The sequence below is a fragment of the Helicoverpa armigera genome, chromosome 4, assembly GCF_030705265.1.
Source record: "Helicoverpa armigera isolate CAAS_96S chromosome 4, ASM3070526v1, whole genome shotgun sequence".
Lineage (NCBI taxonomy): Eukaryota > Metazoa > Arthropoda > Insecta > Lepidoptera > Noctuidae > Helicoverpa > Helicoverpa armigera.
The window spans coordinates 7,626,787-7,646,689 of record NC_087123.1 but is presented as its reverse complement, the minus strand read 5'-3'; the positions used below and the strand labels follow the sequence as shown (position 1 = coordinate 7,646,689).

At 34.6% G+C, this 19,903-nt stretch overlaps 1 protein-coding gene across 4 annotated transcripts in view; it reads right to left on the bottom strand.

The window, feature by feature from the left end:
- LOC110375307 (uncharacterized) overlaps positions 1 to 19,903 on the bottom strand; it is a 146,641-nt gene that overhangs the window by 42,857 nt on the left and 83,881 nt on the right. For all 4 annotated transcript variants that reach the window (XM_049847327.2, XM_049847331.2, XM_064034145.1 and 1 more), the window contains exons 5-6: positions 5,339 to 5,561; positions 414 to 578 (exon numbers count right to left, since the gene is read on the bottom strand). In XM_049847327.2, coding sequence (XP_049703284.2) covers positions 414 to 578; positions 5,339 to 5,561 — 388 coding nt within the window. The remainder of the gene's footprint in view (positions 1 to 413; positions 579 to 5,338; positions 5,562 to 19,903) is intronic.

The window sequence follows — 19,903 nt, the reverse complement described above, 5'->3', positions numbered from 1 at the left end:
AACATTTAAGGATTCACAACTTTTATTTTCATATCTGTTCATATTAATGCGCACAAAAGGTCATTTAGGTGAATGATTCGTTTGTGTTTCTTCAAAAAATATAAGTACCTATATTTGCAAACAAAACATAGATTTTATAACAGATTTTCACGCTTTGTCAATCAACGACAATCAGCACAGTTGCACTGCTTGATTGCTTTGAATTTTCTTTACAAAGTCGAAAGGATGATACTTGCGTTCAATAAAATAATAACACAAAGGGTGAGTAAATCTAATTGTTCATAAAGTTTGAAAGACCGACGACCATTCTTAACAAGGGCTATCTAAGTAGTGTACTTACTAAGTAGGTTGAGGAGGTTAGATAGACAGTTGCTTCATACAAAAATTGGCTGATTACTCTATGAATTGCTCACCTGTAGTATAGTCGGGAGGGTGTGCTTATAATACTGATCCAGCATCGCGTTTGTAGCCGTCAGTTGTTGCACGTATGTATTGTGGGAATCATAGTACGTAGCCAAGGTAGCTGGTGTTGGGTTGTTGCAGTAGTTCAGGAAAGCACCTCTGTAGTCTTGACGACTCTGGAAATTTTAAAAGACATTTGTCAGAAAATACGGGTGGTAGGTATCTAAGTATTAAACTTGTACTGGGGGTGTCAAAACCTCATAAAGAGAAGGTCTCTTTCTTTGCTCAGAATAGTGCAAGCAAACTAGTGTCCAAATGTCAAAGTTTTCAGTCAGTCTTAATACTCGTGTAAAGTGTCTGGAGCTCAGGTATATGACTGCTGTCTACGAATTGCTCTCTCTCTAGGTGAAAACCATGTCGTTACCAGTGTTTGACGATCAGTCCTAACGTTACATTGGAGTTTAAGAGATTCGAGGACCTGAATGACCCCTGTACGTGTGCAACGCATACCTATTTACTTGCTCATAGTTTTCTGCTTGAAATTGAAATAGCAAAGTTTTATTATAGAAACATATAAGACAGTAATCTTTTGTGTTGTTTCACTGAATATTTCCACTTAAGTGGTCATAGTGGAGCAATGGACAATATCGTTTATGTTTTATGTAACTCTGCTCTTGTCCCGTATTTTATATTGTCAATTTAGGGCAACGAGGTGAACGAGTCAATGTTTTATGGATGTACGGGACTTATTTATGTCCCTATATTAGGTAATAACACTATTTCAAGGCATAAATTGTGTATATGACGTAACGCTAAGTAATGAGTACTCCTACAAGTGTATTATATTAATACTTGGGCAAAATTGGTAATTATACTCGTATTGGAGTGGTACTTAACTTTGTATTTAGCACACAGGTATTCGTTCTATTAATTAATTAAATATCATGCTACATTAATGAAAATTGTGTGTTCTTTTGGTTTCGTTTGGCGAGCTATTCAAAATGTTTATTCCATAATTATCATGTTCTCGCTAATGCGTTTAAAATGTAATTACTTACTAAGTACATTGGGTCTATTCACATTACTATTTAAATTAATTGAAGGTGTATTCAAATTATTATAGAGGTATAATGAAATTCACCTGGATACCCTTAAATAATTACAATTTCGGACAGGTATAGACTTAATATATTGCAGAAACTATCGTGGTGTATTTTCCTTTACATGTATGTATAAATCCAATACAAAGGCTTTTTCAAAACACTGAGAAAATAAGTAGAGGGTCTGATGTTATTGTAATACGACGCAGACCTCGGTTAGAATGTAAACTCAGCCGAGTCTTTGCTATTTACCTATGAAACGAACAGCATGTTGCATACTAAAACATGCGGAACCTATGTTACAATAGCAATCCGTATCCAATATGGACCGCTAGGTTCTTGATTTCTATTCCTTGGAATTGCCTTGCAAAACCTATCTCAGACATACCTACGTAAGTATGCTGTGGGATCGTTCGAAAGAGTTACCGTGGCCCTGGTACATAAAAGGCCTACGAAGGAATACGATGGATTTTCAGTCGGTATAAGTCTGACACTCCCTCACCCACAGCGGGAGGGGTCATTTGATGATTTTTGCTATCGTAAAAAATGACATACCTATATATAGAGCACACACAAGCAACTGATTTGTTTATATGTACAATTTGTTTGTGAAGTTTAACAGACACTCAATTGTTTTAATATTGTCTTGCTCAGTGTGAACATAATCCGCTTATTGTGTGTCTTCACATAGGGTGTACTACGCCCAATCGAATAACAAATAGTCGAATGCCAATTGATCGACCACTATAAATCGAAATTCTAAATACTCGAACATTCATAATATCGAATGGTTATTAAATCTAACATTCAATACATCGCGCAGTCAATACATCGAGTGTTCAAAATATCGAATGTTCGTTTGATCGAGCGTTAAATGCATCGCATATTCATCCTATCGTAGAATCTATATTTTTTATGAATACAAGAAAAACTCAAAATTTACTAATAAATCACATTTTAATCTTTAATTCTTATCTTTTAAAGGTACATTTTAAAATTTTGTGTGAATTGAAAAGGCAAACGCGGGATTGGGAAGACCTACTTTACAAAAAAGAGGCAAAAGGGATGATAATGCGATCGAAAAAATGTTAAATAATAAAAACTACATTAAAATTTATAAATTATTCATAAATTTTGAGTTTTTCTTGTATTCATAAAAAATATAGATTTTTCGATAGGATGAATATGCGATGCATTTAACGCTCGATCAAACGAACATTCGATATTTTGAACACTCGATGTATTGACTGCGCGGTGTATTGAATGTTAGATTTAATAACCATTCGATATTATGAATGTTCGAGTATTTAGAATTTCGATTTATAGTGGTCGATCAATTGGCATTCGATTATTTGTTATTCGATTGGGCGTAGTACACCCCTTCACATAATAGCTTCACAAAATCCTCAGTCGTGTTGCGAACAAGTGATACACCGAAACCTATTAAATTGTCGTTTCCCTTAATGTTTGCTACGAAAATTTTAGCGTCGCACATTCTCACACGCAAATTAACAATGGTTGACTTATTTTAAAGTAACCACAATAGTATTCTCATTTTGTATCTGAGTACATATTATTTGTGTTAGGTATCATGACACTTAAAATTAGTTTTCCTCCGATGCATTGTAATAAGCTTAGTTTGTGTACTATTTATTCCCTGATCGTATTAAAATTGTATACGTGTACTGGAAATTAGTTACAAAATACCTAAGTGTGTACACGTATCTGCTTTTAGTGCAGTGATCAATTTTATAGATAGTCGACAATGTATAGCGGGTGCTGTGACCGCACGGCTGATTGCCGACCCGTGTGCTCCCGACCAAGCGTATAGAGATCACATGCGATCGCAATTAATTTCTCGATAGCGATTTTTGCGTTGCATCCCCTGGGAACACAAATATGAAAGTAGTCAAGAAAATCCGTAAGCGATTGTAACTGGCTTAATGAATTGCAGAAATTAAACAAAAAAGCTAACATAACAAAACTGCCATTTGTAAAAGCAATCATTTTAAAAGAGTTCTCGTAACTTTTTAGCTACTGTTTATCCAAATTCATTGGCAAATTGGGGTCGAAAAAAGGAAATAGAATCATTCGCTTATAACATGAAGTTTAAACATCAATGAGTTGTTAAAAGGAAAAAGTTCAAAGCGAAAGATATATTTTGTGAGCCTATCGAATGGGAAAATCAAATGAGAAAATGATGGAAGCGAACGGTTGGCTGAATACCGTAGGTATCTACGTATCATTATGTTCATACATACGAAGAGGTTCGCTTTTATATCATATCACATTTGTGTTTTGTCAATCTTTTGAACGTTTGTCAAATATTCAAAACATGCTGACCTGGTAATATTTTGTAGCCAATTTTGAGTTTCAGTAAATTTGAAAGAAAATGTTAATTCTGTGATTTACGTGCTTTTGGCTACAGCACTATATTTCAATATTTATCACATTCAAAAGAGATACATCTTAAACGTCATCAGCGTTTGTGCACAACATATAAATGATTAATACGACCGTCTCGATCTCAAAGCTATTCAAATGCATTATTTAGAAGTTAGTTGTGCACAGAAAATTCAGCCTTGAATTATTTATAAGCACTTTCAGTATGCGATTTCTGTGTGTAAATCTAGGATCGTTATTTTAGTTTTTTTTTCTTTAACAATAACAAAATGTCATTTTATAGCTTAGATAAAATCCACATTTGACATCCGTGCTTTGAAATTCAAGTGGTCTCTATTTCTTTGTAATATACGAAGAAATTAATTTTGCAGCAATTCTAGGGAATAAGCCAAGTAATTTCGTTTTAACACATCTCGAGTGTCCTTTTGGGAGCTTCAAATAGAATCGTAGAACACTCACACTTTTTTCGGAGATTGAACCGTGGACGGGTGCTTAAATCCAATTTCTTTTGGTATTTCCGGATAGGATTGTTACTATTTCTCGCTAAAGTTTTTAGTAGCTGAGATAGAATCAGTGTTTTGTTGGAAGAATCACCTTTGTAATTTTTTTTGGTTTGCTATATTTGTTTTTATCATAACAGAAGTTAGGAATTGGTCAGTAATATCTACAATGGAAAATATAATGAAAATACAAATGGTGTTTGTCTAAATGTCGTTTGGATGTACGCAATATTTTTTGTAGTCTGTATTTTATACAACAAAGAATACCTATGTAAGAGCCTCATAAATAGGAAATGTTAGGAATGTTTTAAGATAAACTAAACGATTGCTCCAAGTAGTGTACCTATACAGTACATTGTAGAAGGCTTTATGAATCTGAACGGTCAATAAAGACGACATGAAACGATAGTGGTACTTGAGGTAACGGTTCAGAACATATTTGTGTCTCAGTAATATCGTTTCCTGAGAAAAATAAAAAACGTTTTGTTCACTAGATAGCCCGATAAAAGGCGATAATTCGATAAAAGGTGCCTTCTATCTATTATCAGGTTAAGAGCTTTTCTGAACCCATCACCGCTAGTGACAACTACGTATTCCCAATAATATTCTGGCCTACCCTTATTCGGCTATGAGGATTAGGGTGTTATGTTGCTAAATTAATTAATTAATTACATGCGTGACTTGCAATGTTTGCTTTTACAATTACCGGCTAAATTGTTATGGGTTCTACAAAACTGGGTCACTAGTTTTATCTACTGAACCCTTATCAATACATAAATTATTAAGTGCCTAAACGCGCCTTTGTTGTAATTTTATAAAATATGTATCACGATTTTTCGGTCACGACGGTTGCACTGTCTAAAGTCAAAAACAAAACGAAGATTAAAATAATAGTATACAATAAAATATGCAGGAATAAAAAAACAGTCGTACCTTGTTGAGTTGATCGTCAGCTTTTCCAAGAATCACTTCACATCCCTCTCGATGGGCGAAAAGTTTCCGAGCTTGAACTTTCATATGGAAGGTGCGTTCTATAAGTGGTGTTGCCACCAGCCTCTCCAATGACTGAGCTGCATTGTTGAACCCGACGACATCAGCTTCTACCTCCTGAAGTAACGTCTCCCACGTATGGAATAACGATGATGGACATGTTGCTCTGAAAAGAAAGAAATAAGGTTAGCCCGTGTAATTAGGGAAAAGGCCCGAGACAGATGGTTGTGAAACTTTCACATGGGTCTGCCAAACTTCTTTTTCCTTTAATTGATTGATTCCCTGTGTTATTGGAATGAGGCTGGTAAGTTAGATTCTCTTAATGTGTTTTATAGGTGATCTTAAATATGTGACAACAGTAAAGCTTACTGCACCATAAAAAAATCTTTTCCCATGAAAATATAGGTGAAATGAGAAAAATAATATTTTATATAAGTAATAGAGTACCGCTTTTTTATGATTGAGTTCCTTTATTTTTAATAGGATTATACCTCAACGACTGCTAATAGGATGTACAAACACAATTAGCGAACAAAATTGGTGCGAACATTAGAAACGTGTTCATTGCATATTCCATTAGTGATCTATCATTGGGTGACAATGTAATTTACTTGCCATGGCTCATCGTACCATGGGTGCTGGTACGTTCACATACTCAACACATCATCGATCTTATTGAAGCCGGTCTACGCTATACGTGTATGACGGAATTCAGTTGGCTGGCATATCGGCAGCTTACGAAACTCATTGTTGTAATCCTATTGTGCAATTGTGACAAGTTATTTATCGTCGTGTTTGCTCTAATTTGTATTTCATTATGGAGGTATTTTAGTTGCACAAGTCGATTTATTTTTAATTGAAGATCTAGCTAGTTTTTGAAAGCTTATGAAAAACCTTAAAGACGTAGCTATAAAAATCATCCACTATCGTCCCTGTCATGCTGAAGCTTATCAAGATGATCAATTAATTATCAATTCAAGTTCCGTTAAGTGCAACTTCAACCTATCCATGCTCATTAAGCCTGGTTAAGAGAGTTATTAAAATCAAAAGACTTGAATATTTTTTTTTTGTGCACTGCTTTTAACATGTATTATAGAAACTAGCACAAACAACTTCACTATCAACGTAGTCATTTATTACTTTTAACTAGGAACCCACTTTAGTTGTCAGAGCCAGCAAATTGTTCATATGAAAGTGGATGCAATCGCTCCAATTGTACGAGACAAATGTTGTGACGTCATTTGTCACGCGCGCAAAATTTTTTGCAAGAGTATCAAGAGTAAACTAATTGGAAACATGATTCTATCGCTCGATAAAGGCAATAAAGCTTCCATATTTTATTTAATATCGACCATAATGAAGGTACTGAAAATTCATTAAAGTAAAATTAATGGAGCTTTATTTTAATTCAATTCCGAGAATAACCAAATAGCGAGGCAATTATAACAGTATCAAGCGTATGTTTTTAAACAGTTTTCCGTTACCCTACAGCCTGGGAATGAAATATCAATAAAGTTAAAAGCTTCCACTTTAATAATCCTACCACATCACCATGTCTATTATTTTGTACATTGAACATTGTTTGTTTCACAGAAACCTTTTCGCTTTGAAACCATAATATATTATAAATAGTCCCGTCCGTAAAGTTAGCAATGAAGTTGTATTGAACAATTCTTGTTATTATTTAAATATCTCGTCAATTATTACGATGAAACATAATGAGGCCAGTGTTGTCACGAACAGATAAATTATTGCTACCATTATAAACCCAATTTGCTTTTATTTACTGAAAGACTTTGAAATACAATTTCGACGTCTGCTATATTTATTTTTTATTAGTATGTGATGAAAATGAAACATTTAATAACTACATTATGTACTACATCAATTTTGTATTGGCGCTCATGAAAAAGGATTTTGGGTTATCGCAGTATTGTATTAAAAAATAATTTAAAGTTTTAAATTCAGATGATAAAATGAATCATCAAAAGTAAATGAAAGACGAATCTTATCTATTCTTTAGAGCGGGGCTTAATTGAGTTCAGTCGATAAAGCAAAGTATTGTAAATGATTCACTATTCTCAGATAATTAAGATACTCATCAAATAAAAGGCTAGATTAGTTTAATGCTATCTATTGTCTAGAATTAAATACACATTATAATAGTTCATACAATACAATACAGATTATCTGTGACAGTTAGAAGAAATTTTGGATAATGTTGTGTACCTACTTTATACAACTTTATTGCTAGTGGCATTGTACGTGCAAAGTAGAAAAACAAATATTTTGAAACAAGGTTACCTTGAAAGCCTATAAAACAAAGCTCTAAAATGCACTATAAAAGCAGTAAAACAATGTGAAACTTTTATCAATATCCGATAGCCAATAAGTGCAGCGACTTTTCCCTTGACGTGGTCTGAGTTGACGTCCCTAAGTGGAGAGATAGCAGCCATTGCCGCGGGAAACCGGGTCACAGGCTTTAGATATTATGCACAATTTAGGGCGCATACTTCATGCAAAAATATTGATAAGTTTCACAACTACAAAAGCATTTTATCGCTCTAAATAGGCCAATATGAAAAAGTATGAAAGAATGTCTAACTTTTGTTAATGTTGCAAACTGAATTTTGTTTTGCGATTTTGCGGTGTTTGTTACAACGATTTTGACACTAGAATTTAAATTGAATAAACGAACAAATAAATTGTTTTCAAATTCCATCAGCTTTAAACAGTTTCGTGTTTTTATTAGGTAAGTAAATAGTTTCAATGATAAAATTTATAAATCGTTTTATTTTCATTCAGTTTAAAGTTTACACTATGAACAACGAGCTTGGCAATTACATAGTTTTAATTTGAATTTCAAATCTGGCAAATTAGGTCGAGCCTAGGTACAAACCCGCCAGTGGGACCGTGGAGATTAAAAGCCTTTGTTATACCGAACATAATTGTATTGGTTTCATTGGATTTTATTCATCACACAATGTTTTGTTATGTAAGACATGTCCTCTGTATGTTATTTTACATAGTTGTACCCGTCTGAGTCATCAGAAGGGTTACAAATGCATTCATCACGAAGGTTTTACAGTAGTTTTGTGAGACCAGTAGGCCAAGCACGAATATCTAACGTATTCGTATCGACAATGTATCGAGGCCTCGATTCGAAAACGGAGTCTGTCGATAGTAGGCAGCACGAACCACATTCGAAGCACTATCGAACACTCGATTCGAATTCTAATGTGACGTCATGCAAATGTAAATAGGGACGCGTCATAGTGAGCAAAATGAACGATTGTTGAATGAATGGTGCGTTCGAAAACTAACTCTAGTTGTTAATATTTTTTTTACCTTTGATTAAACGTTTTATTATTATTAAATTATAATAAAAACTGAATGTAATATAAAAAAGAGACCCAAAGTTAATTATTAGACATTATAAAATGGCATTATCTTTAGCAATATAACATAGTTACGGAGATTTTATTTTTTAAAAATGACGGGTACCGAACGCACCCATTTGACATCCGACGCGCGTAAGGGCGCCAAATTTGTTTATGTTTTGCTACACGTCCACAACAAAAGTATTTCTGTTTTTTTTGCTACAAATAATTAAGTGCTTTCAATATAATAAATAATTATGAGAACCAGTCAGACGCACGCAATATGAAATGATGGTTGAATTCATGGAAACGTGAGTAAACAGTTTTAATAAGTCTGAGTGGCATAAACTTTAGTGTGATGTATTTTAAGTGCAATGCTATTTCTATATTCTATATTTTTAGTAGTGGGTTAATTCTATTCCTAAGTTTTGCTCTACAATGATTAAAAATAAACATATAAATAACAATTTTTTTTTCAAACACATTAATTCTATAGGTACGCAAATAAATAAAATATGATTTATTATCTACCTTGTTTCTCGTGATTGATATCTATAATATTCTAGTAAATTTGCCGCTAAAAGATAATATGACATAATATGACAAAGACTATGAACTACGTTCATACAGTGGCGGTCTTTGCATTTTAAATTACTTAGGTATATTGAAGCTATTACTAATTGTTCCAATAACTTAACAATAATTTTAAAATACTTTTATTCACAAAATGATGTGGAGATTAAAGGTAGGTGGAAGGAATATTTTGAAAGACTGATGAATGAAGAAAATGAGTGGAGCGGTGTGCTCCATCATAAAGCGGTGAACGAGGGCCTTGTAAGAAATGTATGTGAGGATGAGGTCAGATTAGCAGTGAATGGAATGAAAAATGGAAAAGCGATAGGGCCAGATGGAATACCAGTGGAAGTGTGGAAATTATTAAAGATGGATGGATGGAAATGGCTGGCTTTATTCTTCAATAAGTTGTTGCAAGAGGAAACTATACCAGACGAGTGGTGCAATAGTTTCCTGGTGCCCATTTTTAAGAACAAGGGTGATGTGTTGAATTGCAACAACTATAGAGGAATAAAGCTAATGTCACATAGTATGAAAGTGTGGGAGAAAGTTATTGAAAGGAGGCTGAGAGAAGAGAGTGATATCGCACGAAATCAATTCGGTTTTATGCCTGGTCGGAGTACAACGGACGCTATATTCTGTATTCGCCAATTGTGCGAAAAGTACAGGTGCACACAAAACTTGCATATGGTGTTCGTTGACCTCGAGAAGGCATATGACCGGGTGCCTCGTGAGGTTTTGTGGTGGGCCCTTGAGGAGAAAGGTATACCAGGGAAGTATGTGCAGTTGATCCGAGCGATGTACGGCAGATGCCGTACAGAAGTCCGGTCCGCAGCGGCACTACCACCAGCTTCAGTGTAGGTGTTGGCTTACATCAGGGTCGGCCCTCAGCCCGTATCTCTTCCTGCTTGTAATGGACGCGCTTACGGCAGATATACGGGAGGAGGCACCCTGGTGTATGCTTTTCGCCGATGACATTGTTCTGGTGGGGGAGAGTGGGCCAGAGGTCCAGAGTAGACTGGAGGCATGGCGGCTGAGACTGGAGACAGTGGGTTTAAAGGTGAGCAGGAGTAAAACCGAATACCTTCATTGTGATTTTGGCGGTATTTCGGGACCCATGACCATAACCCTAGCCGGCATGCCCTACCAGTTTGCTCCGACTTCCGGTACCTTGGTTCACTCGTCCAAAGTGACGGTGAGGTGAACAAGGACGTTACGCATCGGATCAATACTGGATGGATGAAGTGGCGACAGGTAACTAGCGCTATTTGTGACCCGCGGATGCCCCTCAAACTGAAGGGCAAAATTTACAAATCCGTCATTAGACCTGTCGTCCTGTATGGATCGGAGTGTTGGGCATTGAAAAAGAGGGACGAGAAGAGAGTGCATGTAACAGAAATGAGAATGCTGAGATGGATGTGTGGTGTTACAAGAATGGATAAAGTGAGGAATGATTACATTAGAGGAAGTCTGAAAGTAGCGCCAGTTACAGAAAAGATGAGAAGTAGAAGATTGTCGTGGTATGGACATGTAATGAGGAGGGATGATACGCATGCAACAAAGTATGTGCTAAGTATGAATGTAGATGGATGGAGAGGAAGAGGAAGACCTAAGAAAAAATGGATGGATTGCCTGAAAGATGATATGAATAGGAAGGGAGTGAGTGTCAGTATGACGAGTGACAGGGGAAAATGGAAGAAAATGACATATTGCGCCGACCCCAAGTAATATTTGGGAACAGGGCAGGAGAAAGAAAGACTTTTATTCACAAAACTAACTCTAAACAAAACATAAACACGGTTAAAACTTTATTTTTACACTTCTCGAAACCTTTCTCACCGACTATTTTCAAGTGAATAATGTTTCGACCATACTCGATAGCCAGCCTTCGAGAGTTTACGTTACCGTACGTCAAAACAATGTTCGTGCTGCCATTTTTTGTTTCCTTTTACGCCCGATAGGGGCGCTGTACAATTCTCATACAAATGTTTCTCGATTTCGATACGAATAACTTTTCGCAAATATTCGTGCTTGGGCTACAGAAGCCGGTATAAGAAAAATAACTTCATAGAATACGAAAGTAAAGCAGTTTATCGAACTTCACCTTTTATTTTGCATACGTCAAACATTTTTAAAGCTGGGTATACATGACACAGCGGATAACAACACGACGTGGAGTGCCCTCAGTCAGTCACAGACGTGCTGGAGTGGATATTGTGAACTCGGCTCAACTCTCGGAATTATTGGAAAAAGCTGGGCATCGAAGATTAGTTTCATACTATCTATTGTAGGCTCCATTGCCTTAAAGGCTCCTTGATCAAGGATAAGTATTATGTTATTTCTTGGAATGTAGATAATTGTTTATTTAACATTCATCTGGAAATAGACTTCTATTAGAATAAACGAGATTTACTTTTTTAAGGATAATGAGGACTTTGTTTACTTGACCTTAGATGATAATGACATCAACATCTTATTTTAAAAAGTTTTAAGAAAAACATCCCTTTAGAAGGACCAAATATAAACAGGCAAATCTAATAATATAAACTTCTAAATAAGATTTTTATTCTAAATCCATTCAGTTTCAAAACCCATTTTCCTCTTCGCTTCCGAAATCCTGTTTTATTGTCTTATGGGAAAAACTGTCATTAACAAATGGCATTGGTTTCAGATTGTTTTTGGTATTGCCACAACGTATAACTACTTATTTTTTAGGGTTCCTTATTTGAACTCAAATTATGAATGACATCAACCCGATAGCTTATGTAATAGAAGGCGTTAAAGTTTCTAATAAGCAACTAAAATTAACTTAAACTTAATAGTATACGAAACTGATACTACATAATTACATCTCCAATTTAGTAATGTTATATTCTATTGGGAATTATTAAATAGTTGGGATTCGTAATCCACTTTCCTAGGAGGGATTAAATTAAGCTTCTGTAAATATTAAATTCCAATTAAGTCTATTGTTACCCTACATGTCATAAAGTTTACGTCTAACTACCGCTAGAAGTAGTTTCGTTACCCATTTTATCTTGCCAGGAACATTTTTAATGGTCATTTGTCTTCTCAACCGTCCGTCATTCGGACGTAGGTCCACTTTTTACACTCTTGACTGTCTGACTGACATAAATGGAACTCAATTTCCAAAATAACCTATATAGGCGGCCTATGTTATACGCAAGTTATTATAATTTTCACAAACACGCATTAAAGTGTAAACATTTAAAAAATTCTCGCGAAATATTGAATTTACGGACAATGAAAACCGAATCCATTGTGGCGCGTTTTTTGAATTTCGAACATTGCATCGCACCATCAATGTACCAAAAGGCGTGCTGGGGTTATTAAATACTCTTTGATATGATCTCTTTTATAGTTTTTGGCATAAGGGTATCATTAGAGGTTCCCTAGACGATCAATTAAATTGGCAATATTATGAAAGATGTTTAGTTTCGGGTTAATATCGGACTTTTAGCGAACAAAATTTTAATTGCAGAATATTTTGTTAATTTAATAATTTTATCTTATTGTAAGTCTAGCTAAGGGTCGCTTTAGTATGAAGTCTCTTTGCTACATCACATGGTTGCATAGTCATAAATACTTTTGCCTTTTGGCTTATATAAATAGTTGGTGGTAAAGCAGAAAATTATTCCTCTCGAATAAGTGAAGTCTTCGCCTATGGCTCGTCCTTCAAACTCATACTCGACCTGCCATTGCTTATTTCCCAGGCTTTGTAATAATGTACCTACTTTTAGACAAAGTACAGAGACGTGTGACGGAAAAACAAAATAACTTCCTTCATGTAGCTACCTACAGCTTTTGAAGAGTACAGACTTACCACACTTTATGTTAATGAATATTCATAACGTTAAAGGATTTGTTCCCGCTTTCAAAAGCTTTTTTCTTGAAACACAAGAGGAGAGTCTTAATTTCTTTTAGAACGTCGAAAACACTTATATTTAAATCAAACTGAAAGTCCATTCAGTTGGAAACGCTTTGCAACAAATTAGTGTCAACCTGATTAAACTTCTTCACCTCGGGTCTTCAGTGAATTTGCTTAGTTTGTTTTTTCTTGTGTTAGCAAACGTTTGCTAACTAAACTGTTAACTAGAACTTCCATTAGTGACCCATCAGGATCACACAACTCAATTTACTAGTATGAAAGTCATACATCAACGTTTGACAGCTACTGGGTTCACAGGATGACACATCTCGACCAGTTGGGAGCCTGAAACTAATCACTGGCGTCACGAACGTCAACCGCCTAAAGGGTACGTTAGGCATAGGTATACCCTGAGGAACTTAATTCAGTGTGTACCTTTACCAAATGACACGTTGTAGCTTGTAATGGATAGAAGATTTTGTAGGTTTAGTAACTCAATAAAATTATTGTTTTATGTACCTATTCATAAATGATTTCTTTTATGCGTACTTAAATGTTTTCTGAGTACTTCATTCATCATCTATTTTTATGTGATGTAAAGAAAGCTTTAATATATTTTTAACTTTCTCCTCGAGTTTCAGAAAGTACTTTTATATTATAGATACCACGTTAAACAACAAAGGCTTTGAAGAATCGAGCTCTTAAGTTCTATTCTTTGTGGACAATAATAATACTAAGTGCTTTGTAGGGCGAAAATATATAACACAATCAGTCATCAAATGTCCACGCAAATACTAGAAAATGGATTGAACATTCGAGTGTGCTTTGGAATATTTGTTTAGGACCTAAACTCACAGATATTATTTCAATAACGAGAGTAATTTTCAAATGTAAACAGTTTTCTCATGTTTCAGATATACGAGGGTGCACATAAATTCCCTTATATTTTGGAAATGGGATACAACGCTTGTAATACATTGTCTAATCTATTCTCGTGTAAATCGAAAACATCAGTCACGTTTGACCTGAAATTGTCACTTATCACGTTATATTTTGTTTCAGTATGACATGTAAAATATGAAATGAAATATTAAACGAGCTGAATGTATTGGAGTGCGGTATCTTAATGGAGTTTCGCCGCAATTGACAGAGGAAGGCGAGAGCGGAGCTTACTCTACTGCGGTGAACATGATGTCAACATTAACCTTGTATTGCTTTCGATTCAAAGTGGCTGCCTGAAATGGTGTAGGGGAAAGAAATGTAAGGTAAAAGGATTTCTATAAAAATCTGCTAATCATTTCAAATATGTATATACAATTTTTTGTAGGTTTTCATAGAGCTAACCCTTTGATGTAGGGTAAGAGTGAGTTTTAGCTTCTATATTTTAAATCTCCAAGTTTGAACTGATCAGCTTCAGAATGTTCATGACAATGAAATAAACAATCAACGCTATTTAAACCTGTTACATTAACAGCAATTTCAAAAATAATCTTGATAAATATCTATAAAAGCAAGTTAGCCGTGTATATTTTATAACCAATTAAAATTCGATCATAATATCGGAATTGAACTCGCCCATCGTTTATTCAACGAAACGATTTTTATACTTGATTGATGATCCTTTGGAGTAAAAATATTGCTGCAAATTGACAAATTTGCTTTGCACGTATAATAGGGGTTTTCTTTACTGTAGGTACTATGTATTTATATTTTGAATATTATTATTTATCTAAAATACATTTATTTGCTCGCTAAATTGTTATTGTAATGTTCAACATAATTGGTAGTGGCTTCATCAATTTCGTTAATTCTGGGCAAAATAAATGTGGTCACCACAGCGACAAGCTAAATTGCTTTATAATTTTATCCACAATTTGTATTGAATCTCACAACAACAGAACTAATTATAGTTTATTAACTCATAAAGCATTCCGTCAGCTGTCAAGTCAAACGAAAAGCGCTTGCATATTTAAACAACTATAAATAGTGTTTGTACGGTTCATAAAATCCTGTTATTTACAATGAAATGTTTTATAGTAAATAAAGCTAATTTATAATAAAAAGACGCAAGTTGCATAAAGATTTTTGTCTGACTTAATTTGAATGAAGTTAATTAGGTATGGGAGAGAGAGCCTAGGTTATCGAATTTAAACAAACCGTTTTCATTTATACGACTCTCACTACTGCTGTTAAAGAGCCCTTCTCTGGGTTATACTCGCCTTTGTACATAACTTATGTACTGTGTTTGTACTATTAAAATATTTTTGTGTACAATAAAAAGTATCTAATAAGACTCACCATGACATAGATCGCCTAATTCTGTCCAACAAAGGCAATTTAAAAGTAAAAACATAGCTTAATCTATTCATGAAAATGTTTTCCCAATAGGCTTGATTCCAGTAAAGTATCTACGTAATACGGACATGACATGTCCGTTGTAATCGCTTTTAATGGAATTAAGTCAGTACCTCTACCTACGCTGCATTGCTTACGGCGTTTAATGCATTTGTTAGCAATTGTTCCTATTCGGATCCAATTTAAAGGTTTTACTTAATCTAAAAAGTATTTTATTCTCTCGATTTGTTGAATTGAAGCAATATTTCGTATTATTAAAGAAAAATATTATTTCCAATACAGTTAAAGAACCAGTCTTGCAGCTAAGTTTATGTAAAATATTTCCAGTTCATTTAAATTCTAAAAAGGAAATATCAATATTTAATCAACTGCACTTATTGAACATCCGTAATAACCATAATAAAGGTCAATAGAGCGTTGATGTCCTATTTCAATAATTTATTCAATTATTGACACAATTTCCTATGCGCAACTTTGTTATTAATAAATTAATATCCATTCCCTATTTCGGAGGGTTTGACGAAATTCGAAACTTTTCAACAGTTAACCAACAAATTAGCGAGTGCTATTATACGCGTAAAACCGCTTTAGCTACTTTAGAAAATTGAGTTGTTTTGAAAAGTTGAGTGCTTATGTGAAATATTCGTAGGTAAAGTATAGGTCATCAATTATATTATAATTAATTGTTTTTCTGGGACAATCGATCATTCTTTAAACATTTTTTTTTCCAGATAATATGTATGTAATACTAATAGGTGCATTAATTCGCTTCGTTGTACAATACGGAATAGTTTGCAACGGTCTTTTGTTCGAAAGCAAAAAGTCAGTTAATACAGGTTTTAATTTAGAACGTTCGTTGCATAAACTGAATATCTGCTGTATATTACTTTCATAGATATGAAAAATTCCATTAACAATACTGGAATAAATTCTTAAAGTAAATTGCTTGTTTGTTTTCATGTCTATACCTACTAAACTGTTATGGTAAAAGCTTATTAGATTTAGGTACAGCTAGGAAAACAAAATAAGTTTCGAAACGCTCTTGTATGCGTAAAGGCTGACATTATGTTTCTCTGAAGATATTAGACCATATTTATAGCGGCAACAAGGGATTTTCACTTGGGTAAGGCAGTATTTCATGCAATATGAAAATGGGACTCAAGGGTTTATGAAGAAAAAACGAGCATTTGCTTTGAATTCTGTTTTCAAAAAACGGCTCTGTCGTTTTGTACCGTCCTTATCTAGCACAGTGAATGGTAAAGTAGTAAAGCTTTCCGCATAATTACATGAGAGCGGTAGTTTCAGAGAGGCTTCGCGAGGTTCCAGCGCCGACGTCGTGTCGTCTAGTGCCTAAACTACCTACCCCCTAGTATCACTTATGCAGGAGTCATCCAATTAAGCATGTGCCGACGTGTGTGCTCGCCTGATAGCGCCATGCTTGTGAACTCTGCATATTATATGCTACACTAATTAACCTCATTTCTCAGGATATGCATGCCAAAATGTGAATCTTGCAAGATTTTGACCTCTTTTAAAGGCACTCTTTAAAATGAGCTCCTAAGGAATGCTGGGAACCTAGAAACGCGGTCAATGACTTCTAGGTTTCAATTCTAATGATAAGCTGACATAGTAAGGTAATTAATTACTTCAGTATGTTGCCTTCAAAACCTCCATATTGTCTCAGATAATTATATTATATAGTATTGAATTTTTTACAATCAATAAATAAGGAAATTGATCCAAATGTCTCTTCTGTTTTGTTTTAAACATACTTATATTACATGGGTATATACATGTATAGTAGAATGAGTTACTGAGAGTTTTCAGACACGTTAATATTTATGAAAATAATTGTACTAAACATATTTACGAAGGGAGGGGCAGTAAAGTTTTATAATAAGCGCGCCAGAATTGAAAAGGTTTCATCATGCATAATATATATTAGTCTCTATTCGTTGAACTCCCATATACAGGATAACAAGCAAAGGACAGTTTTAAACAAGTTGTTGGAAATTAACTTTCTAGAAGTTAATTGGTTTTTGAGTTGGCAACTATCATATCTTTTCCCTTATTTGAAAAAAAAAACATATCCAGTACTGTACTTTTTTTTAACGACGTCAAAATCATCAAATGACCCCTCCCGCTGTGGGTTAGCAGCGGTGAGGGAGTGTCAGACTCTTACTGACTAAAAACCGTCGTGTTCCGTCCGTCGTAGGCCTTTTGTGTACCAAGGCCGCGGTAACTCTTTCAAACAATCCCGCAGCCCCGGCAGACCTTGGCCCTGCTGTGCCGCGCTCGCGCTGGACATATCCAGTATTAAAAAATGCATCAAAAATTGACAAAATCACATGGACTATGAAACGAGCGCGGAAAAGTCAAAAGAAACATTGAAATCGATGAATTAAAAACATATGTGTAGGTTGGTAGTAATTATTAGCTGGTTCACCTATTACTAGCCCTCCATAAATTAATTATGTACAAGAATGATTACAACGACCTTAATTACAGTGTCTATCAATTTACTGTAGGGACCTGGTCTAGATTATAGGTTCACAAACTAGTGGTACTAGGACCTACATAGGTAGAAAGACACCTACATATGTCCTATAGTTATAACAACTACATGTAATATATGGTTTTGTTGGCATGTGAAACAAAGTAAACTTTTAATGAATTAGTCTAGGCATTACAAATAACTAGGTAGGTAATAACATGAATATTAAAAATAGTTTTCATTAATTTTCAAAACTTGATCTTACAATAGGAACTTTCTACATTTCCCATCGATTAAAAGTTTTATAATAATGCATGCAACTTAGACTTAGTGCAGTTATGAACTCTAACTTCGACTGTTGAAGTACTAACTACTTTGGCGAATAATCCAACACCTGAATGCGGACTTAATGAATGTTTGATGCTATGCAAAATCAACAAATCGTCCACGAGAGTAACTTCTAGTCGTTTATGGAAAAGGGCAACTCTTTGTGCCCTTTGACAGAAACTCGGAAACTAAAAAATAATATCCAATAAAATTCAAAGTCTGCTTTGACTCTCTTTAAGTACGTTTAGAGTCGTAGTTGAGCCTGTAGTGTTGAGCCGAGCAATTCAAAAAGGAAAAAGACGTTGGTGGTTCTTAAAAAGCGTGAGATTGCGTCTACCGTCCCATTTCCGTAGGAACTAGGCGGCTGGCGGTAGCCCCCGGCGAAACTACCACAAAGCGATTCTGATAATACTGAATCTTTGCCGCTACAATAAAATTGAAGTTTGATTTTTGCTGAAATCATATTTGATTTTTCAAATTCGCGGTGTTCGTTTTCACAACGGAGAATCCGTTTTATTTATATTTGAAATGAAACGGCGCATGTGTAAATAGTTGATTGAAAAACTTCAATGTTTTTTTAGCCATAGTGTTTTGTTATTGTTTTTGTGTTTTCATAAAGGCGTATCAAAGTCAGTAAGTTAATTAAAATAATTGAGCGCGTTATGTTTTTACAAATACATGGAATTGCTGTCTATATTCATTATTTTCAAAACCGACAATGCATTGCATTGTAACGATACTAAAAATTCACCCTGTCGATACTATCAAAACCATAACAAAATACCAAACAATATGTCAATCTTCCATCAGTTATTAAAATTCCATTTCATACACCAAATACAGCAACTTGCGTACATTGTCCGTGCATTTAGGTACTACATTTCATAATTATGTTGTAAATACTACCTACAGGACTTTATATTACGACCAATCGATATCATATCTAGTTTAAAAACGATGCCGGTCATTCAACTCAGTGGTATGTCGTGCTATCGTATGGTAGTACTTTGAATAAATATTCATATCACCGTGAAATCGCTTCCACAGTCCGCTATTGATCTATTTCTGTGGTTACTTTGCAATGTAGTCTGAATTATAAATGAGTTCTTTTATAGGCCTTGTTATATCTTTTGAAACAAAGAGATACTTAAACTTTGTTTGTCCGTCACTACCGATACCGATGACCAGTCGAAAGTTCCGTAGAATTAATAAACTGAACTTTCTTTTGTGAACATAATTAACACAAATGTTATTTATAAACCGAAATATATGAATTTTAAGTATAATATAGTCAAAACAATAATTAAAATATCAGTACCCTTCATAGTACATAAAAATATTTTACAGTATAGATACAAAATGCACAGTACCTAGTATTAAACCAAACGTCCGTCAACGCTGAAATGTGAAATAGAATTTTCGTACTATGTCGCTTTTGTTTGATTTTCTCGACATATCCGGACGACCACTCCTGACCCAGTCAGAATGAG